The 24946-nt window shown below is 39.5% G+C and overlaps 1 protein-coding gene across 2 annotated transcripts in view; it reads right to left on the reverse strand.

The window, feature by feature from the left end:
- Positions 1 to 24946, reverse strand: part of LOC106077443 (receptor-type guanylate cyclase Gyc76C-like) — a 166757-nt gene that overhangs the window by 23522 nt on the left and 118289 nt on the right. For both annotated transcript variants that reach the window (XM_056021085.1, XM_056021086.1), the window contains 5 exons: positions 23397 to 23475; positions 11620 to 11755; positions 4250 to 4399; positions 3787 to 3891; positions 2026 to 2097 (listed from right to left, as the gene is read on the reverse strand). In XM_056021085.1, coding sequence (XP_055877060.1) covers positions 2026 to 2097; positions 3787 to 3891; positions 4250 to 4399; positions 11620 to 11755; positions 23397 to 23475 — 542 coding nt within the window. The remainder of the gene's footprint in view (positions 1 to 2025; positions 2098 to 3786; positions 3892 to 4249; positions 4400 to 11619; positions 11756 to 23396; positions 23476 to 24946) is intronic.

The raw sequence follows: 24946 nt of genomic DNA on the forward strand, positions 1-24946 counted from the left end.
GTTCTAGCGGCTAGAACCAAGACAATATCACACTCTATTTCGTTTCTCCCACACAGTTCTAGCGGCTAGAACCCAGACAATATCACACTCTATTTCGATTCTCCCACACAGTTAGGCGGCTGGAACCCAGACAAGATCTCACTCTATTCCCATAGCTCCACTTCGCGACTAGCGTGACAGACAGCGTTGACCAGCAGGGCAGTGGTCAGGAGCGCAAAGCGCCACCATAAAACCCGAAGGCGTAGCACGCGACGCCTCGTTACTGGCAGGCCAATTTATACAATCTGTAGCCAAGTCCGACGTCAATGAGGGTCAGTGCGTGTACATGGGTGTGTGGCATCGATCGAGATCTAGATATAAACAACTCACAAAAACAAGATATTGGCAGTGGACATTCGTCAAATTGACGGAAGAATTTAGATCAATATTTAGCGTGATCATCATAAGTGCAAACCCATCAGATTTGGGACTACTCTCGAGTGATATTTTTCTTTATTTTTCAAAGAAAAATTATTTGGGGAAAAAAAAAAGGTGGGGGGGGGGGGGCTGGTGATGAATAGGTATGGTTTAAAAAATAAGTCGAAATCGAAGCGTGACAAAATGATTTCAACTATATTAAAGATTCTCTCTAATGGTCATTCTGGGTCACGCGCTTTCACAATCACTCAATCCTGTTTGGGGTTGTAAAAGAGCTCCCACAACCTTGTCAACAATCCAGGCGCCGTTCATTAAGGGGCCGTTTCATAAATGGCGTGTCCCGCACGGTCAGCCTTGAATAGAAGAGGAAAATGGCAGTGGTTTCCGGTGAACACGGTCTTCGGCCGCGTCTCTATGCCGCAAGTCCGGAATGACCGTGTCACTGGAAATGACAGCGTCAGCATAGACACTCGTAAGACAATGTGCCATACAGAACACACGGTTCAACCAGGCCGATGATATCGAGCTTTTTGTTCGCTTTTTGCTGATCTAGATTTTTCAAGAGCCTATAAGTCAACTCTAGCTGACAGTTTCAAATTGGTTATAGCTGTAAGTCAATTTAGAGTTTTTCCTTCTCCAAGGTGGTAGCTTCCCAAGGTGGTAGCCTCCCAAGGTGGTAGCCTCCCAAGGTGGTAGCCTCCCAAGGCTAACGAGCCCATCCTACCAGAATCTTACTGGTTTACGCGACAGTTACTCGTCTTAACCCCTTCTCCTTTTTACTGATAGCAGTTTCACCGAAACCAATATCTGAGTTACTCTTGAAGGTAAGGAGTTTGACTGGTTATCAAGGACTATTGAGATGCAGCATTTTATAGTTAGTGGACTCTAAAGTGTTTATATGCAATAACAGCCTTACAGCTGGTCAACAATAACAGCCTTACAGCTGGTCAACAATAACAGCCTTACAGCTGGTCAACAAGAACAGCCTTACAGTTGGTCGACAAGAACAGCCTTACAGTTGTTCGACAAGAACAACCTTACAGCTGGTCAACAAAAACAGCCTTACAGCTGGTCAACAAGAACAGCCTTACAGCTAGACAACAAGAACAACCTTACAGCTGGTCAACAAGAACAGCCTAACAGCTGGTCAACAATAACAGCCTTACAGCTGGTCAACAATAACAGCCTTACAGCTGGTCAACAATAACAGCCTTACAGCTGGTCAACAATCATAGCAGCACTTTCTCATCTGATTGACTGGCATAAACCGCTACGCTGCCAAAAAATTGGATTCTAGTTTGACAGCCGATATAAAAGAATGCGGATTGGACTCGACCTGAGTTCTGTTTGCTGAGCGCCCAAAGGCAACGCGGACATCTTCTCACAGATAATCCCTACGCTTAAATGTCCACAAAAAATAGAAGACAAGACCGCACTGTGCACTAATACAAAACAAAATGATTGACATACTTAAAAACACAAAAAAAAATTGAATCAAAATTTAAAAAAATAAGTTTTAATAACAAATAATTTATTTACTTTCTAATGATTTCTTTGTCTATCATGATAATGTTTACTTTAAACAAACACAGGTCATAATGCACTTACCTGTATAAGATCTTTGATAAGTGAAGCTATAAATGTTGAATCTAGTCTAATATCATCGTTCTCTAAGACATCCTGTGGGCAGAACACACCAATGCCAAATAGTAATTGGAGAAGAATGAAAGCAAAGAAAGTTTCAAGAGTAATTAATTTATTAAGTTTCAATTTGTAATTACAAGATCTAGGTGATGGGTCAAGTGCAAACACCCACTATACACACACACTTTCACACACCCACACTAATTGAAACGCTCACAAAGAATTAAATTCAGGAAGAAAGGTGGTTAAGTCAAGTTGACCTCTTGCTCGTTTCTAGACGATTGTGCTACAACGCCTACAAGGCATGACACATAAGTCATGTCTTAGTGTGTACTATGGGATAGACGTTCAAAAGATATTAAATGGACTGTTTCTAAAGTACATTTTTAAAAAAGCAAAAAAAAAAAATTAATTCATTCTTTAAAAACAAAGCTTATATAATGGTAAGCACCGCATAATCACTGCCCTAGCTGTTAACAGTGGTTTATCTTCCTTTTTTTTCTCTTATAAAACAAAAATTAATCAAGTTACACTCCATGGGCTAACTAATTGTTTAATGTCTTATGTATTATCTTCGAACATAAATAATGGAGCAAAATTTTAATTTGATCAGAGAATGAGAATTGGGAGAAGAAAAATGAGAACGAGGTAGAGCGAAGTACGTCACAAGCACAATGTGCGGTCGAAATGTGTGTCAGGAAATATTCAAGAAATATCTGTAGTCAATACTTTGCAATCTGGTCATTGTGTCAAGAGTGTTGATATTTGGCAACAGATTGACCACTCTGGGAATACAGACAAAAGATCTACTAGGTCCCTCTTTAAAGCTCTGACCCAAGAATCCCCCCCCCCAAACTGTAATGTACTGACGTTGAATGAGACCGCGGGCAGAACGGGTTGATAGATAGGACTTTTATTGACTCAAATAGACTTCACTTTGCCATGTATTTTTGTCTATCAGAATATCTACTCTATAGTCCTGCTGTCCTTGCTAATACGTTATAAGACTTCTGTCCGTCTGTTAGTCCGTTTATCTATCATGAACAGAGATTTATTCACCTGGTTCAATGTGTCCATTTGACCAATTGTGGACTAAAATTACTTAGCTATTTTTCTTTTACTTTTCCATAAAGTCAGGAACCCAATTTAAAGCTGGGTGCACGCAGAGGAGCTCTAAGGATCTAAAAATTAAGAATCCAAGTCTTCACCAGGATTCAAACCCAGAAACCCCGGTTTGGAAGCTAAGCGCTTTACCACTCAGCCACCGCGAATAATTAATATTGTAATAACTTAAGTGAGGCAACTCAACGAGGCACATATATGTTTATTTACACGACATCACAGGTACACAAAACAACATCTTTCTTAGGCACAGTTTCTCCATATTGGCTCTCTACTTGGGTGGAAATCGTTCTCCTCTCTTCCTAATGTTGACATCCTTCTCAGTCTAGTTTATCACAGTGCGCACCTTCTAGTTTAGATGGCGGTGCGCATGGCAGAGTCATAACAATATATTAAAAAAAAACTATTCCTAATGTTAAAATAAAATAGAATCTGATCTGGGAATTGAAACCAGGACATTCGCATTATCAGCTGCCGCTCTATCCAATTTTAGCAATAACAAGACTTCCAACTTTAACATTTTCCTTCTCACATCATGAGACACAGTAGAGCGGTTATGTTCAAAGTAAACAAAATTATATCCGTATGTTGTTTAACTCTTACCTGCAAGCTCCCTTTAACACAGTAGGCGGTGACCAAAGTCAGAACTGATGACTCCAGACAAGCTCCGATAAATGAGTTGATGTTTGTATGCCTCAGTTCTCGCATCTGTGAGCAATCAGACAGATAAACATTCATACAGAAAGAAATAAAAAGAGAGAGAAGGAGAAAGAGAGAGAGAGAAAGAAAGAGAGAAAGAAAGAGAGAGAGAAAAAGAGAAAGAGGTAGAAAAAGAGAAAAAGAAAGAAAGAGAGAGAAAGAGTGAGAGAAAGGGGGAAAGAAATAGAGAGAAAGAAAGGGAGAAAGAGAGAAAGAAAGAGAGAAAAAAAGAAAGAGAGAGAGAAAAAAGAGAAATAAAGAGATCAAAGATAAAGAAAGAGAGAGAGAAAGAAATAAAGAAAGAGAGAGAGAAAGAAAGAAAAAGAGAGAGTCGAGTTGAAGTGTTCAAGTCTTCCATCCAACCTACCAATTTCATTTCACGCTTGTCTTGCCTGGTCATGTCTGAACTGCTCTTCTTAAAAGTCTTCAATGCTACTGTTTGTCCCTTGTACTTCCCTATATAGGTGTAGACCTGAGCGTATGTGTTCCTGGACTCCATAGACACCATACTGATGCCCTGACAGAAAGAAAAGAATCTGACCTTACCCAAAGTATTCTTGTACACAGGCTTATTCAAAGAGGGACTAATGTGTTCGCTTAATTTTACCAGGTCAATGGTCTTGATGCTTTAATCTAATAAAGCATAGATCTAGTTTAAAATATAACATTGTATGATACATATATCCTTTTATCACTATCTACGTAGGGATGCTTTTGTCTGGAGAGATAATAGATAGTCCCAGATGAATCACTGATGTTGATTGATTCTCTTTAAGTCATGACAGAATTTAAAAATTTTTGAGCTCGTTTACTGCAGCATCAGGGCGCCACGTAGGACCCAAGCTTGGATTGTTGGGCTGCCCATGCTTCCTATTCTCTCCCCCAAGCTTAAATTGTTGGGCTGCCCATGCGTCATATTCTCTCCCCCAAGCTTGGATTGTTCGGCTGCCCAAGCGACCTATTCTCTCCTCCAAGCTTGGATTGTTGGGCTGCCCATGCGTCCTATTCTCTCCCCCCCCCCCCCAAGCTTGGCGGTGTGATGCAAAGAAATGCTTTGTGTCACAGTTGACACCAACTTAGTTGCCGGACCTGTTGGAGGGAAAACTTTGTTGGTAGCCATAATGTGTTAATAGGTTTAGATTACATCATTATTTTTTGTTTATGTTTGTGATAAGTACTTGAAAGGATGTGACGCAATAAAATGATGGCTTCTAATGTCAACTCATAGACGTCAAATAGATGTGTCTACGTGTCTACCACTATCAACATGAAGGCTCTGCACATTATGCTGTTTGTAAGTCTACATTACTGTATGTATGCAGATCACATAACGTCATCGTGGTAGACTCCTAGAGCCACAATACCACAATGGGGAAAATAAACAAGCCCTACACACTTATCTGCAAATTGATTTTGCTACTAACTTAACTAGATTTGGAGATCAATTTGTTGCTTTCAAAATGACAACAGTCTAAAAAAAAAATTTTATTTTAGTTTTAATGCATCCGAAATTTTTTTCCCGTCCAATATTTTTTTCCAAACTCTAGAATGTTTGTTCCATTCTCAGATTGACTTTCTTCAATTTCTTTCCGCGAGGAAAAAATGTGAAGGGTTGGGGAGGAGGAATAGTTTCAACAAAACTGTCTCTATACTCATTCAATTAGACCCTATAGACTTGTGTCTGTTTACAAAATAGTACTCAGGCCAGCGTTTTTTTTTTTTTTTTGTTTATTCTAGAAATTACTTTAGCTCTAAGTTTAAATACAAAAATACATGTTATAATTAGACAAAGTGTAGATAGATCCTTGTTGTATCTGTGTACTTCTTCACTATACTCGACTGACATACCGACAGTCTGACATACCGACAGTCTGACATACCAACAGTCTGACATACCGACAGTCTGACCGAGGCTTTAGAAATTATTGAATCATGACCTGACAACATTTTACTACGAACTATATTTCCCTGTGTAATCAGTAGAGCAGCCAGCTCACTGCGAGCGGTTGACCCTTTGACCAGGAGATTTGTTGTAAACTAGTAAAATGTTGTATTGTCATGGACATCCACAGTACACAAAATGTAAGGCAGTACACTGGGCTCTGTGCTGATAGATTTGGGAGCACCACAGTTGGTGAGTGGACAAGCATATGCAGCTCTAAGTCGAGCTAGATCTCTAGAAAGACTTGAAATACCTGACTTCTATTGCATACAGCTTACTAACAAGACACCACGTAATAATGAATATACTGATGTGTGCAATGCGATATTAAAAGATTGAGTCTACAAAATAATTCAATGTTCACGTAAACATTATAGTAATGACTGTATGTATGTTTTATTTTATTGCTTTATTGTGAGGCATTTACGTTTAGGATTTGAATCAAGCATCAATGTTTTATACAGCCTTGCTGAATATTTACAAGTCAAAGTTTCTTGCTTTTACAATAGACAGGAAACAAACATAATGTTAGACCCTTCTTTATTTGTAACTCCCTTGGCTATTTATAGCCTCGAAACTTCTAGTAAGCAGTACTGGGTTGCCCTATAGGCAAGGTAAGCTAACGCAACTATTGTTTTAAAGTAAAAGCAAAGGAATACATTGCCTTGTGTTGATTATAAGGGGCCCCATATCTCAAATAGTTTAAGACCTTACCAAATCTAAATCCAGCCCTAATAGTAAGGGATATATTTATATGTATGTAGCATTTTCTCTTAAAAGACTTTTTAAAGTGTCGTTATCAGGTAGAACCAATTATTAAAATAATTTAATTACTCTATGGGTTATTTCTTACATTGCCGGAAGCAAAGTAACACAAACACCAATGAATTCAACAAAGTCTCCGACAAATGAAGTTTTGAAGCAGAGACCAAGTCAATTTGAATATTTTTTTGTTCATGAAAACTTCCTCAAGAAAGAGGTAATGTTTTGTTCATGAAAACTTCCTCAAGAAAGAGGTAATGTTTTGTTCATGAAAACTTCATCAAGAAAGAGGTAATGTTTCTTCATGATTTATTCACGACTGATGAGATTCACGCTAAAGATTTTTTGTAGACTAGATCTACACCAAGATCATGAATAAAATATTTAAAAGGGAAATAAGAATAAAAATTCAATTATAATTTCGATTTTTGTTCAGAAGGGGTGGGTTGATGAAGGCGTAGAAGACAAATCAAAATAGAAATTGGAAATGTTTATGAAATGTTTTTATTTTTGTATCGGCTGGAAGGTATTTCACTGAATTATTTCCTCCAGGAATCTATTTTCATTGGATGTCGAGCAACAAAAAAGTTGGTGCTAGGAAAGAATTTATTGATCAATGGAGACAATTGTAAGACATTTTCCCGCTGCATTCACTTTTTGATGTCAATGACTTATTCTTGTAAGTCTATTGGTCAGCCGAGGAGTAGCAGAAATTTCTACAAAAAAAAAAGAAAAAAAAAGATAAGTTTAGTTTTCAAGAACCTTAAAAACAGTGACGTCAACTTGTCGATGTTTTTATTTTTTGTGAAGCAATGCAGTTAGCTGATTACCTAGGTTTATTGATTATTACTCAAATGTAAAATGAGTGTCAATTCCACTATAAAATCCCTTTGTTTATGAAATTTATTCCATTGTTATTTCAAATTTTACTATGCAATTTAATTAAAATTAGAAACAGACTTAACATCACCTGAACAGGTTTCCTTTGTTATACTTTGAAATAGAAATAGTATAACGTTGTGCTGTGTCATTCAAACTCATACTACCATCTACATGTGTCTAGGCATATTTGTGCACATATCTAGAGATTTTATTATTATTATCTTTTCCTATCTGTCTAACCCCAAAAGGGTGTCACCCGGTGCGGCCGCACACATTGCACCCCATCGTGACCCCACTGCTTAACAAAAGTTTAGTTTAAAAGAATCTTAACAACAAAAGTCAAGTTGAGTTTAAAACAAGAATAACATAAAAAATACTTAGAAAATACAACAAAAAAAAAAAGCTTATGTGAAGTGTAGTTGTATCAATTTGTTTGAGTCATGTACTTAAATTTATAACAGATCTAGACCAACAACAATAAATCTGTGCGATTAGAAAGATTTTGACCAATTGTTTTTGTTTAGCCCTTTTCCATGCATTTAGCTATCTCACTACGTTGTGATCCAATCACTTGTCAGGGCCAGTTGGGAAAATGGGGGGGGGGGGGTATACAAAGGGGGAACGACCTTAATTCAAACTCATGGCTTAAGCCTCCTCAATCCGACATTCTAACTATTCTGCTAGTGAGGTTTGCATGAAAATTGAAGATTGTAGCCTATAGTTAGTTATCTATTGTTTATTTCAAACTTACTTTAAATAGGCGACCTATAATTGGGACTAATTCAGCTAATACCTCCACCTCAGTCAAGTACAAATTCTTTGGCTTTGTTGGAGATATCTAACACAATAATTAACTACCAATAGCTAAATAACTTTTTTTTTTTTTTTAGTGATTCCTGTGTTCTCAGGTAAAAGAAATAATTGTGTAAATTTTCAGCTTGTTCCGAGATTGGGTGTCAGAGAAATAACGTGTACAAACTTTTTACCAGAAAGACAGAGTGAGTGTACAAGTGTTGTACAAAATTAAAAGCGAAAGTGAAGTTTAGGTACCAGGAACTTCCACTTCAGATGAATAGAGACATTTTGTAACTCACAAGTCTTACGTCTCAGCTCAACTCTCTGGACAAGTCACACATGGACGTTTACGTCTACAACCAAGTTGTTGTTGTTGTTGTTGTTGTTGAAGGTCTTTTATTTACAAACATTGTTTGTTATTCTTTCACTTTTTAAATTCATTTTTGAATAAATGAAACAAACGTAAACTCAGTGCACATGTGTTTGTATGTTTGGACGGGGGGTGTAGCGGTGTTACATCAAGTCAGCTACTCAACCTGTTGGGGGGGGGGTAATGAGAAAAGAAAAATGAACACGAAGAGGAATGACTACTTGCTGATTTTGAACAATGTTTCTTTTCTTGTTGTGTCATAACCATACTAATTTAGTTTTTCTAGGATTTTTTAAAAATATTAGTTAGCATCTTTTTTTTTTCTCTTTTCCATTTTAATACCATTAGCAATACTTGCGTCGTTCAGTCTTAGTCTTCTAATGATTCAGACACAGTCTTATAAGTTATAACTGATTTCAGTCGCAGTCTTGTAATTGATTGTGACGCAAGTCAAGGTTCCAATAATGACTCTGGACTCATAGGGTTGAGGTGATGTTTCGCCCTGTACAGCATGACCTCTGACCTTAGCGCTGCGACCCTTACAATTTATCTGTGTGAAAACTTGGCAGTAATGGTAGCTAAGAGATCTATAAATACTTTGAAGTAGACATCAATTACTTCCACAAACCCACCCACCCCTACTGCCTTCCTAGTTAAATGCGTGGTCGTCCTATACATCTAGCAGTGATACACACAACAGCAGCCTTAATAAATGAGGAACTACCAGACTTCTTGAACGGCTAGGTCGAGGTCACCAAGCACTTTGACATTGCTAGTTATAGGAAAAAAATTATCGATGGTCTGTTAGCTTAAGTGCTTACATTCAAAATGCGTCCGTCCCGGGTCACTTCAGGCCAGATAGAGACCAAAGTTAGTTAAATAAGAATTTCTTTTCAAACTGTTATACTTAGGGACTTTCAATGACAAAAATAAAGATCAATCAAAATGTTTGTATTGAGTCAGTGACAGAGCCGCAAGAGTTCAGCCTTTTTCTAGGTTATGCTTTTTACCAATTCCTTCTATTAGCTTGCCAACTCTTCATGTTTTCAGGAATCTGGATGGACTGGGGACATGTATTTCGAAAATTGCTGTAACTACTTATTCTTCCCCGTTCCAATTTTCTTAGAAATTTGAGTTTTTGTATATTTTTCGGAAAAAAAATGACTACCAAATTGGCCAGTCTAGTTAGTGTAACCCCGCAGGTCAGTCCTTCAACATGATCTGTGTGTATTGCTTTAGAAGTGCAAAGGGCAAAATGAACCAAAATTATAGCGTGTTAATAAAGTTTTAGACAAGAATCTGATTAGATATTGAACTCGTTAACGAAATATTTCCAAGAGGTACCTATAAGGAATCAAAAATTGATTTACTACCACACTAGTCACTATACATATATCACAACCCTCTATACACATATCACAACAATACCTAAATCACATGCGAGCACGATTTTTTATCCACTTTAAGGGATGTCTTGCTGAGTGGCAAAAACAAAAAAAAAAAACAAACGCTTGACTTCGTCTCAAGGTGGCTAGAGTTCAAATCCTGAGTACAGTAAAGTTTTGTTTACTGAGTGCCTAAATGCAGCACGGAAGCCTCCCAGATGCCCTCTAGCCAACTGATCCACGAAAAGAGATTGGACAATGGCCCTTTGGGCATGCTATAAGCCAGAAAGTTGCGTTATGCAAAGCAATATATTTATAGGTAAAATAACAAATAAGCATTTTACAGCTACCCACCACCAGCAGCATCTCACCTGCTACCTGTCATCAGCTACCTGCAATCTGTCACCTGCCGACCTAATCTGTTACCCTCCACCATGGCTTTAACAGTTGATCTTTATCCTACATTTATCATCTTCAGTGTGTAACGTGTTGAATTCTTTAGTGAGCAAGACAATACAACGTCTTGTTGACTTCCGCAAAAATCATAATAATTGGACTTTCAGTCATGTGATCCCCGAGTCATGTGATCATTGAGTCTCTGGCTTTCTTTTCACATTCGAATCAGTATAAATTCACAAATATCGAATATCGTGATACTAGCCGAATATGAACCGTGGCCTGCGGGCCTTGGTATTACTGATCTACTAAAATTATATCTGTCAAACATGGAGCATATTCCTTTCACATTTTCTTATTTAGCCACGAAAATAAAAGTAGAGTGTGTTTACCCGTTCAGACATTTTCATATCAAATATAAAATAAGGTGAAAACGGGTTTACCCGATTTGTTAAACGCTTCGTCTTTAATAGAGCTAGAATTAGGTACTTTTTGTCTCCGCCATGGCCTAAGGAATATTAATGCAAGTTTTATCAAGATTGGTCATACGGTTTTGATTTCTATGCGGGACATGTATACATACTCCTTACATTCTACTTCATATATTTGACATTGACGTGTGTCCTCATTAAAGACAGCCATAGCAGTAACAAACTATGAACTATATTTATTGGACAATTTTACCTCGCCTCCTTAACCCTTCTCGGGCATTTTAGGTACCCCGTTCTGACCAAGCAAATGATGTAAAGGTCATCTGTTTATTTAGCCTACGGTTGACTACTAGAGTGTCATGGAGCCAGAACAACAATTAACTGTCTTGAATTTTCTCACCTAGTGTCAAGTACCTATTAGAGTTGGCTGTTGTCAGGGGCACCCTAAGAACCCCGAAATTCAAAATTCCATTCTTCACCGACATTCGAACCCAAGACTCTTCGTTTCGGAAGCCAAGCGCTCTATCACTCAGTCACCAAGCTCTATCACTCAGTCACCAAGCTCTATCACTCAGCCACCAAGCTCTATCACTCAGCCACCAAGCTCTATGACTCAGCCACAGAGCTCGGACATTTGATAAAGCTTTATTAGATCATGTTAGATGAGAAATTTTAAGGAGATTAATCACAAAGTCAATTATCAGTCATGTGCCACACTAATAGCCACCATAGACTACTATAAACCTGTCTGACCACTAGAACGAGTTCACTCACGCAGTTGGCCGAGTTATCGTTGTCCTCAGAGAGTAGCTTCCTGTCCCAGCGACCACCGGAAGCATCACTACACTGGATGGCAGACATGTCAATCTTCCAGAGTAGTCCGGCAATCTCTTGTTCATAGCGCCAGTTTCTGAAACGCCAAAGAGATATTTAGACTACTAAATCACAGGTCTGTGTCAGTCTAGAGACATTAAATATTCAACCACCACCATCACACAAAGATCACATTTGTTACAGGGAAATAACCAACTACACTTACTGTCATTTAATATTGATAGGAGAACAAAAGAGCTGACGAAACTCTCAAGACGTGTTACTGATGCCAACTGAAACGGGTGGCCAACTAGCACATTCGTATGTACCCCCTACATTCAATTTCTTGAATAGACAAGGTCCATTAAAAAGATAAGGTGGGAGGGGGAGGGGTGCACAAATTGGCACTCTTCAGGAATTATTTTTAAATAAGGTGGACGACAAAAAAATAATGGTTTTCTATCTTTATTTAATTTCTAGTTTCACCAGGTTCCATGCTAATTACTTCAAAAACAATATGAATAATTTCTTGATGAATAAAAGGAACCAAGGGCACGAAGTCTTCTCTGTTGACAACTGCAGCAACTACATATGGTCATCCGAATTCCGAAAACGTATTTAAAAATGATATGTGTATAATATATGCACCACGCATTAACCATTTTTAAAACAAAGTTTAAAAAGACGCTTGTTTTATACATTGTCCATACAGAATCTACAGAATTACGGAAACATAAATGATGACAAAACAATTGGACAAAGATTCTCATTTTTTCTCCCACAGCGATGGTTCTGTATCTTTATCGGCATGGGCCTGGGGTCCAAATTAATTTTTGTCCCTCGTGTATGGACCACAACGGTCCCAAAGTATGTTCCAGTCAAATACAATTTAGCTGGGGGGGGGGCTTTAGTATGCACTATGGACCAAAGTTGTAAGTGACGCAACACTGGCCGGATGTGGCCCCCGGGTATTGGTTTTGGCATCACTGTCTAAGAGAATCTGTTTATGATAATAACGGTCTCCTATTGATTAAGTGAAGGTCGATGTTCTGAATGGGATGAGCTGTGGACTCATGAACAACGTAAATGTTGTGGTGTCCCAACTGCAACTATTCCCTCGCACAGCTGCTCGGGGGCTTTTCAGACATTCTTCAAATAACTTCAAAACGCTTTAATAAACCTTTTGCGTTAATTCACAAGGAACATTGTCGTTGAGTCCTCTACTTTCTGCCTCTTTATTGTCACGAGTGCGAATTTTTTTTAAATTTTTGCTTTAACTTAATAACTTTTGTTATATTATATCATATGACAAGTCAATAAAAAAATATATATATTGAATGTTGTCTAATGTTTGCGGGTTGCCATGGTAATGGCGGCCATCTTGAAAATAAACAAAATTAGTTCATATAGGAAAATTCTAAAATTTTTCAAAATAGATCAATTTCAAAGCTAAAAATACTTACACCTTAAAGTATAAAGGTGGCTGGAAGGAGCTGGCTAGATTTTATAAATTTTCCCTTAGTATTGTGCATTTTATGATTTTTTAAAAAAGGGTAATTTTTTTTCCTGTAAAATGCATCCACATTTTTTTTCCCCAAAAGATCATATATTAAAAACTTCTTCAGTTAAAGTCATTAAAACTAGCTGATTCTCTGTATTATTTATCTCTGAATATGTGTACCAAATTTGACACATTTTTCTTTATTAGTTCTAGAGATTTTAGAAATATGTTACAGGGGGGGTCACAAGAAAATGCATTCACTCAAAAACAGTGAATTTGTATTAAGAAAAATGTGGAAAATAGTGTTCACCATGCATCATTAAAATGTTTTTTTTCAATAAAAAATGCTATTTTTTAGAAAAATTTTTGTGCCAGTTTATAAAATACATGTCCAGCTATTTAATTACACCAAAATTGAAAAATCGATCTTTTTACCCAAAATCGACTCCAGTAACCCCTTCACTTGTATTTCGTGTCTAATTCTATCTATACTTTTGGTCCCGAGATTAACACTCGAATTAAATATACATCGTAACAAACGAATGATTTGTTGATTTGTTGATTTGAGGCACATCGGCACAATTTAGGCCATGTCGTGCCTACAGTCCCTTAAGGACTACTCTCTCTCTAAACAACAAGGGCCAGATTCTATACAGTCATATAATTAAAATCAAGGTCTATTCACAGTTAAAATAGTAAAGGTAGTAAAAATTTAAATATTTGGTAAAAATCTAATGTAAATAGTGCATGTTCACAAATTCAGAAATCAGATCTTCGTAGATAGCCCCACTTCCCGAATAAAGCCCAGTACCTTCCCAGGGTCGACATTATTAAATAGTGTTTTTAGATTAGTGGCTCTAAAATATTTCGCCCTGACATCCTGGTATTTGGGGCAATCAACGAGGATATGTTCCACGGTGAGGCGAGAGTCACAGTACTCGCAAGGTGGGGGCTCCTCTCTCTTCAGTACAAAAGAGTGCGTGATGTAGGTGTGGCCAATCCTAAGTCTGGACATGGTTGTGCTACCACGCCTTGTCAGACCCTTAGATGTGGGCCGCCACCTGACATCCGCCACAATCTGCCTGAGTTTACTGTGAGTCTCAGCCTCCCATCGGTTCTGCCACTCTCGATAGGTGGCAGAGGCAATACTTTGTCTCAGGTCCGAGTAGGGAATTTGGGTTCCTGACACCGCATGATTTAGGGCTCTCTTTGCTTCTCTGTCTGCGGCTTCGTTTCCCTCAATGCCAACATGGGAGGGGACCCAGATGAAGGTGACATCCCTACGGTCGGCTGTTATTAGGTCCAACAGCTTCAGGCTCTTATGTACCAATGGGATGTCAGTCTTCATCCGCCCCAAAGCTTGCAATGCAGATTTGGAGTCGGAGCAGATTATAAATTTACTCCTTTCTGATGCTTTTACGGCCATAAGTGCAAGCAATATTGCGTGCAATTCGGCCGTAAAGATGGAGCAGCCATCGGGGAGTCTACGGGAGATTGTTTTGTTCCGAAAGGAGCAGGCACACGCGACCTTTCCCTCCATTTTGGATCCGTCTGTGTAGATGGTGCCACAATCTCCGTAGCTCTCATGCAGTTCCCTAAAGTGGACTTGTAGTATGCTTGGGTCTGTATTTTCTTTTTTGAAATTAAGGAGGGATAAATTTAATCTGGGTTTATTCATTAGCCAAGGAGGATTCTGAGGGGTTTCTATTTTAGAGATTTGGTCAATGGGTGGGGTTAAATTTTGGATGGGTTCTCTCATTCGAAGGCCCAACGGCTGTATGACGTTAGGCCTTCGATTGTATAATTCTACCTCTGTGGGGTTAAATATGGAGTCAAAAGCAGGGTTCGTGGGGTTGGATTTTAGCTTGACTATATACTGCATTGCAAGCTTTTTCATTCTTATATCCATGGGGAGTTCTCCAGCCTCCACATGGAGACTTGGGATAGGTGATGTACGAAACGCGCCAAGACAGAGACGCAGGGCAGCATTTTGTATTGGTTCCAGTATTTTTAGGTACGACTTCCTTGCTGCTCCATATATTATGGATCCGTAGTCTAGCTTGGATCGAATTAGACTCCGATAGAGCAGCAGCAAGGTATCTCTGTCAGCTCCCCAGTCCGTATGGCTGAGTACTCTTAGTATGTTTAATGACTTTTGGCATTTCTTCCTAAGTTCCTTAATGTGGGGGAGAAAATTAAATTTGGAATCTAAGGTGAGGCCTAAAAATTTTGTAGTTTTCACGACAGGGATCTTCTTTTTGTGTATAAATAGTTCAGGGTCTGGGTGGAGTCCCCTTAGATTACAAAAATGCATACTAACTGTTTTGGAGTCTGAGAATTTGAAACCATTATAGTTTGCCCAACCCTGAATTTTGTTTAAACATAACTGTAATTTCCTTTCTAAGGTGTTCATGTTTTTCCCATAAGTAAGAATGACAAAGTCATCGACATACAAAGAGCACTCTATGCCAGGGGACAGCGCATTTATGATGCTATTTATTTTAATGTTGAACAGGGTGACTGACAGAATGCTGCCCTGGGGTACACCCATTTCCTGGTCATGAGTGTCAGAAGCGGAGTTGCCCACTCGGACCTGAAATTTTCGATCTTTCAGGAATTCCTCCACAAAACGGGGGAGGTGTCCCTTAAGCCCCATAAGCGCCAGGTCACGTAGAATGCCATGTTTCCAGGTTGTGTCATAGGCCTTTTCTATATCGAAGAATACAGCTACTAGATGTTCTCTTCTGAGTAATGCATTTCTAATATAAGCTTCCAGCCTTACCAGGTGGTCAGTTGTTGTCCGCCCCTGCCGGAATCCGCACTGGTAGTTTGAGATCACTTTATTCCTTTCCAGGTACCAGACCAGCCTACTGTTAATCATTCTTTCCATGGTTTTGCAGATGCAGCTTGTTAGTGCTATTGGTCGATAGTTAGCTGGGCTTTCCTCCAGCTGTTTGGGAAAGCGCCTGTTTGCCACACACAGTTATAGACCCCTAGTAGGACTGCCAATGAGGGTTCGGGAAGGTGCTTGAGGAACTGGTAATGGATTTCGTCTTCTCCAGGCGCTGTGTCATGTGACTTGTCCAGCGATTCCCTCAGTTCCTCAAGCGAGAACGGTTTGTTGTAGTCTTCATTGTTCTCTGACCTGAAATCAATGGGGTGTCTTTCCTCCCTGGTTTTGACTTTTTGGAACTCTGGCGTGTAGTGTGCAGTGGATGATTTTTCTGCTATTGAGGATGCAAGGCAGTCAGCTATTTCTCTGGGGGACGTGACAGTTCGTCCTTGGTTTTTCAAATGCCCTATTGCATTTGATTCTTTCCCTTTGATTCGCCTTACTGCCTTCCAAACCGCTCTAGCAGAAGTTTTGGCATCCAGACTGCCGACAAAACTTCTCCAGGAATTCCTTTTGGCTGACCGTATGGTTTGTCTAGCCTTTGCTCTAGCTATCCTGAATAGCTTTAGGTTTTCCTGGGAAGGATTCTTTATAAATGCAGTCAGTCGTTTTTTCCTATCACCAATAGCACTTTTGCAAGCTGTATCAAACCATGGTTTGCTAGGCCGTTTTGGATTTGCAGAGGTTAGGGGTACAACTTTCCTGGCTATACTTAGTAGCTTGCTAGCAAAGGTATCAGCTGGGTTCTGTTCATGGAGGATATTTTCTGTGATATCCTCAGAGCATCTTTTTTGGAATTGTTCCCAATCGGCCTTATTCAGTTTCCACCGCTGAGGTCGTCCCAATGAAGGGAGATTGTTAGTAATGATGATTGGGAAGTGATCACTTCCCCGTAGATCATTGCTAACTGACCATTTAAAATCGTCCAGAAGTCCGGGGACGCATACGGCGAGGTCAATGCATGTGAATGATCCAGTTCCTGGGTGCAAGTAGGTCGGTGATGCATCATTAAGTATGCATAAATCATGTTGGAGGAAGATATCCTCCAGCATACGACCTCTTGTGTCGGTATTGTTGGATCCCCACATGGTGTTATGGGCATTGAAATCCCCAAGGATTAAATAAGGCCGGGGGAGTTGTTTCAATAGGTCATCCATGTCTGTTCGGTTTAATGGAGCGCCTGGTGGTAGATACAGGCTGCAGCAAGTGATAACCTTGTGAAGGGTTATCCTAGCTGCTACGGCCTGTAGTGTGGTCTGTAGTTCTACCCTCTCATGGGGGATGCTATCCTTCACAAGGATACAGACTCCACCTGATGCTCTCTCTGCATCCTCAACATTCTTGGTGTAAGCACGGTAGCTTCGGAAGCTGATGCAATCTTTCAGAAATGTTTCCTGTAAGCAGACAGCTACAGGAGTCTCAGAGTCCATCAGTAGCTGCATTTCCTCGTAATTGACCTTGAGGCCTCTACAATTCCACTGTACAATTCTGGAATCCATGGCTTATTCTAGATGACCTACTTGGAGCTATTTGGCCTTGGGAGGCCCCCGGAGGGGTTTCCCTTTATTCCAGTGACCTTGGTATTTTTATTCTTGGGTTTGGATGGAGAGGAGGACAACCCCCTTTTGGGGGAAGTCTTTCTCTCTAGAGAGGGGAGATCCCTCTGGTTAGAGCGGAGGTTATTTCCTCCTCTCTCACCTCGGGCATCCTCTCCGCTTTGATTTCTCCCCTTAGGGAGTTGGTCAACCTCTAACTCGGTAGAGGTTGGGGTGTCTGGCTGGGTTCTCTGAGGAGAACCTGTGTCAGACATGATGTCTCCGGGTTCTCCCGGAATATTGGTTTTGACATGCTGCTCAGTCTCCATGCTCTCATCAGCGAGCACAGAGAACCTGTTCTTTAGCATGACAACAGGGCTTTCGTGTTTCTTCAGAGGTGTGTTCTTTGGCGGTGTTTTCTTCTGAGTTGGGGGAGGAGGAGGGGGTGGTGGGGTCAATGTGTCCGTCTGTGTGGCTATGGATCTTCCTTTCTTAGCAACAGCCTGGGCGTAGGTCTTTGTCAAGCCGAATTGGCCCTTGGGTAGGGCCAGTACAGCCGATTTCGCCTGGCTAAAGGTACATCCGTTTCTTGCCTTGTACTCCTGCACGGCAACCTCCTGTTTCCACACAGGGCAGTCCTTGGAGTAGGCTGAGTGGCCAGCTTGACAGTTTGGGCATTTGAACTGGGCTGTGCAGCCCTTGTCCTCATGACCCTCTCCAGCACATCTGGCACACACAGTGTTCCTCTTGCAGACTGCCGCGCCGTGTCCATAACCCTGGCACTTGAAGCACCTCATGGGGTTAGGTATGTAGGGCCTCACTGGAACTCGTAGGTATCCTGCCTTCACATACTCTGGCGGTGTCCTAGTTCCGAATGTGAGGATAATAGTGGCGGTTTTGACCTCCTCACCCTCCCTGCGCCTGGTAATGCGCCGGGCATGGGTGACTCCTTCAATGCCCTCCACTATTTCCTTCTCGGAACATTCCAGTAGGTCACTAGAGCTGATTACACCTCTGCTGGTGTTCAGACTCTTGTGTGGCATGACTTCCACTTGGAGATCACAGAGTCTTCTGCATCTTAAAAGCCCATCAGAGTGTGTCTTGCTGTCTACTTCTACAAGGAGTTCCATTGTTTTGTGTAGCTTAGACACACTCTTGGGCTCTCCCACTACTGACTTGAGTCCCTTATAGATAATAAAAGGGCTCAACTTGGTCAGGCTTTTTCCCTCCTCTGTGCATCTAACCACCAGAAATGATGGCCAGGTGGCACAGCTTTTTGGGACCTCCTCTTTTTTATCGTCAATTCGACGTTTCTTGCCCAGACATAGGTCTGGGGCAAGTAGTTTTGTGTGTGTTTTTTTGTCCATATATATTTTGGTTAATTCGGCACCTGTGCTCCCCACCCGCCATCGAGTCCAACAAGGGGACGGGCCATTCGGATGTCCAGAATGAGCCCGCCAGGGCTACACAGGTGCTATACTCAGTCAGCTGCTACATCGGACATGTGTCCGATACAGCAGCTCCCTGATTGATCCTCCAGCTCGGCATGACCAGCCGGTTGACCCAGAGCGGGCCATCTGGGTCTCAGGTCTAGGGGAACTTGGAGCCAAAGTATTGTGTTGTTGTGGTTTATCCTCAGATAGCCACCACTCAAACACCAGGATCTCTTTATCCCCCCTTACCCGTCGCAGTCCACGGCAAACGGACTGGTCTAGGACGTAGTGAGAATTTAAAGTTAAGGAGACAGTGTGATGATCAATGAAGGCAGACTTAGGAAAAGAGGAGGCAGACACAATGATAGAAAAGAAGTAGGGCACTTTTGAGCTCCAAAAGTGCTAAGGAAAGAGGAGCGCAGTTTAACGTCATGTCTCGGGACGCACAAACGAATGACCATCAGTTGTCACTTATGAGGCGTGTAGCGATTATTGTTGTAGTTTTAATAGAATATCCCTGCAACAGTTCTCAGATATTGTAAAATTTTAATAGTAGGCCTACTCCGCAATAACAAACGTTTTATGTATTGAATGTTAGGAGAATGCAAACAAATATAGCCAGGTCTGGACTTGTTCATTTAGTTCCCTTCGTCTCATGCAGACGTGAGCTCCCTCGGTCAAGTGTTTTCTTGCATTCCCCACTGTGAGAATCTGCTTGCCTAGCATATAAGATACTGCAAGTATTTCAGATGCAAATATACAGGCCGCTATAATGTATTTAATGGATTTATAGTCTAGAATGTATTTTTTGTCGATGTTATGGTGTCGGGGATGCCCAAAGGTGACTCCTGGATGTTGGGGAAGTGTGAGACGACCGTCCTAAACTGTTGCCAGGTGACATCTATGAAACTAGATGGTATCAATAGCTCGTGAATTTAAAGATAATCTCTTTCAGTGGTTCACGGTTGACGAGGGTGTCATGTGACCAGCACAACGACCAATCGTACTTTACTTTTCCCCAACTTATGCCAGGTACCCATTAGAGGTGGGCGGACTCAAAGGCGCTCTAAAGATTCCAAAATTAAAAATCCAAGTCTTCACCAGGGGGCGCGGTGCCTGAGTGATTAATCGATTGTCTTCGTACCTGGAGTCCTGAACTCGAACGAAACGAATATTCCAGTTTGATTAGATTAGCACCATAAGTCAAATCACTCAACGTTGAAATACTTCAGGACAGTAGAATAAACAGTAAAGTAGCTATAATACATAAACCACGTGGAATGTCTTACTATTTCTATTTTGTATTCACCACATTGCTATGTAAGTCCAGAGCCACAGTTTCCTTTTTTTTTCCACTTCCACTTTGAAATTTCTCCAAAGACAATCGAAAGGATCAGCTTCTTGTCCCCCGTATCACACAATCATCTATTTATATTTATGTTAACGATGAAGGTTTTTAAAATAGTTATCACTTGAAATCTGCTGAGCTCATACAACTAATGTGTTGTTTCGTCAACAAGACATGATCGCAGTATTGCTTTGGACCTCCTTGACACATCTCATAATACTAAGGATAAATACGTACATTGAAGTTAAGTTTCTAAAAACTCGATAAATATAAAATAAATTGAAAATTTGCGAATATACATTTGAAATTTTGTCGTGCCTGGCTGAGGCCGAGGAAGTGGAACTTTAAAACGAGACTTAACAGAATTGAAATCTGTCACGTTACGACTTTACATCACTGGAATACAAATCAGAACTTAGGCCCCACACGCGATGACCCCAACTGATTTATTTGGCCATCTAAAACGTAAATTAAATTTTTCTTTTTTCTTTTCATGGCATCCCATGATCCTTTTCTGAAGCTCTAGGCTTAGGTTCAAAGTGAGAGATAAACGTGAGATACACTGAAGTGAGGCCCACCCAGGTTCAAAGGTAATGACCAGAGATCTGGTACATTCAATGGGTGTTCATTCTGGCGGATAACAAGAGACATTGAGCTGCATGTGATATTGCAGAGTTGTTTTTTTTTAAAGTTCGCTAACAAGAGAATAGATAAAAAGAGAGAGAGGCACAGAGAGAAGGAAAGAAAGACACGGATAGAGAGGAATAAAAGCAAAGAGAAAAGCACTGAGAAAGAATGAAAGACATAGGGAGATAAGCAGAAGAAGAGAGAGAGAGAGAGAGAGAGAGAGATAGGCACAGAGAAAGAAAGAAAGACACAAATAGAGAGGGAGAGAAGCAGAGAGAGAGAGAGAGAGATAGAGGCTCAGAGAGAAACAGTACAATTTTTATATTTGTTATTTTATTGATGACTGGAGTTTGTATTTATGCTGACAATTTTATCAAACCGTTTCTTTTTCTTGATAGGATTACTTTGGCCGACTTTATTTATACACAGTTATAACACACACAGACACACACACACACACTTCTGCTTTGTGAATCAACTCTTGACCATCATAAAGTCAGTTCATCTTCACATATCTGTCTTACATAGAGTAGAACTACTCAACTATTAAGTATATTGTATTACCCGTTTTTGTCTGAGCCACTCATATCACTACAGAAGCGTGAGCAATGAGGTCACCGCAGCCATAAACGGAATCACTGGCCTATAAACTCAATCCGGACTCGTATAAAATAACACCTCTCTTTCCTAACCTGGATTGAATGTGTCAGACACGTCACTTCCCGACACTCCGGCAGTCCCATAATAATCCGCCCCCCAGGGCGGTCTTAATTTGCATGGCTGAGATGTTCCGTGTCTGGAAGATATTGGTCCATTATCTATGAGTTTGATGGGGTCATCAAGTCCCTGTCGGATAACGCTAATGACAGAGCGATGTAACTAAGATCTTCCACACTAATTACTTTGATGACCATTTTAATATCACCAGGAAGGCGTTTCGGCCTTAAAGACCATCACATAAAATACATTGGTAAAATCGCCCAGAGCCTTAAAATGTATATATATATATATATATATATATATATATATATATATATATATATATATATATATATATATATATATATTTAAATATATATGGTACATAGATTTATGTGACATATATTTCAAATACCATGATTTACTTCGCTGCATTTAAATCTAAAATAAATCTGAGATATGCGGCGGTGTATGTTAAGCGTGGGTGGAGATATTCTGTGCGTTATTTAAATACATGTCAGCCAGTCGTATTTAGACTATCATTGGAGATTTTCTTATGTGGCATATAACTATAAATAGGTAGCTTTATATTTTAAAAGGCAGCCTCTAAAATACACCTCAGCACGTTTCAGCACAGCAGAGACCAAGGAAGGAAAACAAATTAAACAAAAACTTTTCAAAACAAAGATTATTCCTCCTTTATACAGCTGACCAACTTTTGTTAAGAAAGATTAGTTTGCTTTTAATGATTAATGAATTTTAAATAAAAAAAAATAATAAAGACCCGCCCCCCCCCCTCCCCCCCCCCCCCCCCCACCGAGAAAAAAATCCTGGTTAAGCGAATGTATAAATCTACTAGAGTTGACACATCTCGACAGATCCAGACTTAAAAGACGGTGCGCAAAATGTATCTGAACGTGAATTAATGTTTTAAAACTCTTTTCTGAAGAGGTTCTAGATGTGGAAATAAGATAAACAATTCTCTAGCCAAATATATTTTTTTTTACACTTTGAATAATTATAACGGGTAGAGTTTTATAGGAAAATCGCTAGAGCCGTTTTTGATAATCGTGTCCACCCAGCCAGGATTTATTTTAAGCTATGAATTTGCAAGCTGAGAAGAGGAATTGTAAACATATCAATATAGAGGGAGTAAAAAGAGTTTTACTCTAAGGCAGTGGTATTATGATATATTTCTTTGAAACTTAGTAACATTACAACTTAGTCAACTAAGTAACGATACTATGTAATTGACAGATTTAGTTGACAACATTGATCTATTGATTTCATATTTTTATCTATTGATCTATTGATCTTAAAATTCTCTCTTGCATTCTTCTTCTTTGTATTGTCTTACGTTTTTCTTGACATTTTCTTATATCGCCCCCCCCCCCCCCCCAACCCATTTTCCCGTTAATATCGCATTATTTCCTTTTTTCTATGTTAGTGTATTATGTATTTTATGAACAAATTACTGTAATTGACATAAAAAAAACAACACAATAGCCCAAGCCTATTGAAGGAGGTATTCCATGTGAGCATCCAACCCTTGTGATATTGAAATAAATAACGGTATTAATTTATACATTAGTTAATGTATGACGTCGGAAATATGCATCGATTATATTTTACAAAGAATATGCAACTGCACTAGATATGTAGTGTTTTTAATTGGTAGCTTTTGAAGTGAAATGAAATTTACCTGTAGACTAGAATTAGTATTAGGCCAACAATGAGGGCTACACCACCGAATACACCTGATACGATCTCTTTCAGGTAAGCTGAAAAAAAAAACAACAACATTATATATCATAAATGTATATATTATAGACTATTGGTACCAAAATTATAGATATTATTGATAATCGATACTCTACAGTAGTCTAGACCAAGTATTGAATTATCAAGAAAAACGTTAAAAATACTTATTTATAACTACTTTATACAACTTATAGAGCGAATGTTTTTCTCGTAATAACTAATTGATTAGTAGATTAAACAACAATGGAACAACGAGCTAGTAAATTTTTCCCAACGATAAATAGAAACTGTAAAATTTCTAGGAAAATCGTTAGAGCCTTTCTCGAGATCCATAGCCACCCAGCCAGATTTCGGACTCCAGCTGTCTCTACGAAGCTACGAATAGAATAGAGGTGTTATAAAACAAAATAACCAAAAAAAAAAAAACAAAAAAAAAGTCGACAATGAAAGGTACTAGAATTGTACCAATAGCCTCTAACCAGACAATGAAAGGTACTAGAATTGTACCAATAGCCTCTAACCAGACAATGAAAGGTACTAGAATTGTACCAAACGCCTCTAACTAGACAATGAAAGGTACTAAAATTGTACCAATAGCCTCTAACCAGACAATGAAAGGTACTAGAATTGTACCAATAGCCTCTAACCAGACAATGAAAGGTACTAGAATTGTACCAATAGCCTCTAACCAGACAATGAAAGGTACTAGAATTGTACCAATAGCCTCTAACCAGACAATGAAAGGTACTAGAATTGTACCAATAGCCTCTAACCAGACAATGAAATGTACTAGAATTGTACCAATAGCCTCTAACCAGACAAGGAAAGATACTAGAATTGTACCAATAGCCTCTAACCATTCTCATGTCGGCTTTTTGTTAACATTCTTTTAATTCGTGTGAAAAAATGAAATGTATAATTGTACAATTTTTAATCTTGTTAGAAAATCTTATAAAGCAGGTCACATTGAGAAGTTGAAGAAAAACTCAATAGAGCATTTGAAACTTTAAAGTCCTACATTGTTTCATCACTAATGTTTCCCATTTGTATTTACCTAAGACTGACGTGACCATGGCTACAATACAACATTTTAAAAGTATTCTTGATTCAAGGAGTATATGTTCTAACGTTGACCAGCAGAAAGCGCCAGAGGTCACACAGTTCTCAGACCAATGGGTTGATCCAAACCTTTAGGACTGTAGAGCCCAAGTAAATTCTCAAACTGGGCCCGGTGACAAAAAGTTTGGAGACCCCTTGTGTAACATATATGTCAGGTAGAGATGCTTCAAGAATATCATAGTGATGGCGAGTCCATTCATGCGAGGTGGTGAATGATGTAGACACGGGTGTCAGTGTCTGAGTGGACTGAGATGTCGTGTACCAAAACCACGGATGTAAGTGTTTGATGTCCAAAAGCCATGGAAAGATTTTGGATTCGTGAGTTTGTTTGTTCAAATCAGATTTGTGGCGCCGTTCCGTTATTCCTGGTTT

The sequence above is a fragment of the Biomphalaria glabrata genome, chromosome 2 (genome assembly GCF_947242115.1).
Source record: "Biomphalaria glabrata chromosome 2, xgBioGlab47.1, whole genome shotgun sequence".
Taxonomy (NCBI): domain Eukaryota; kingdom Metazoa; phylum Mollusca; class Gastropoda; family Planorbidae; genus Biomphalaria; species Biomphalaria glabrata.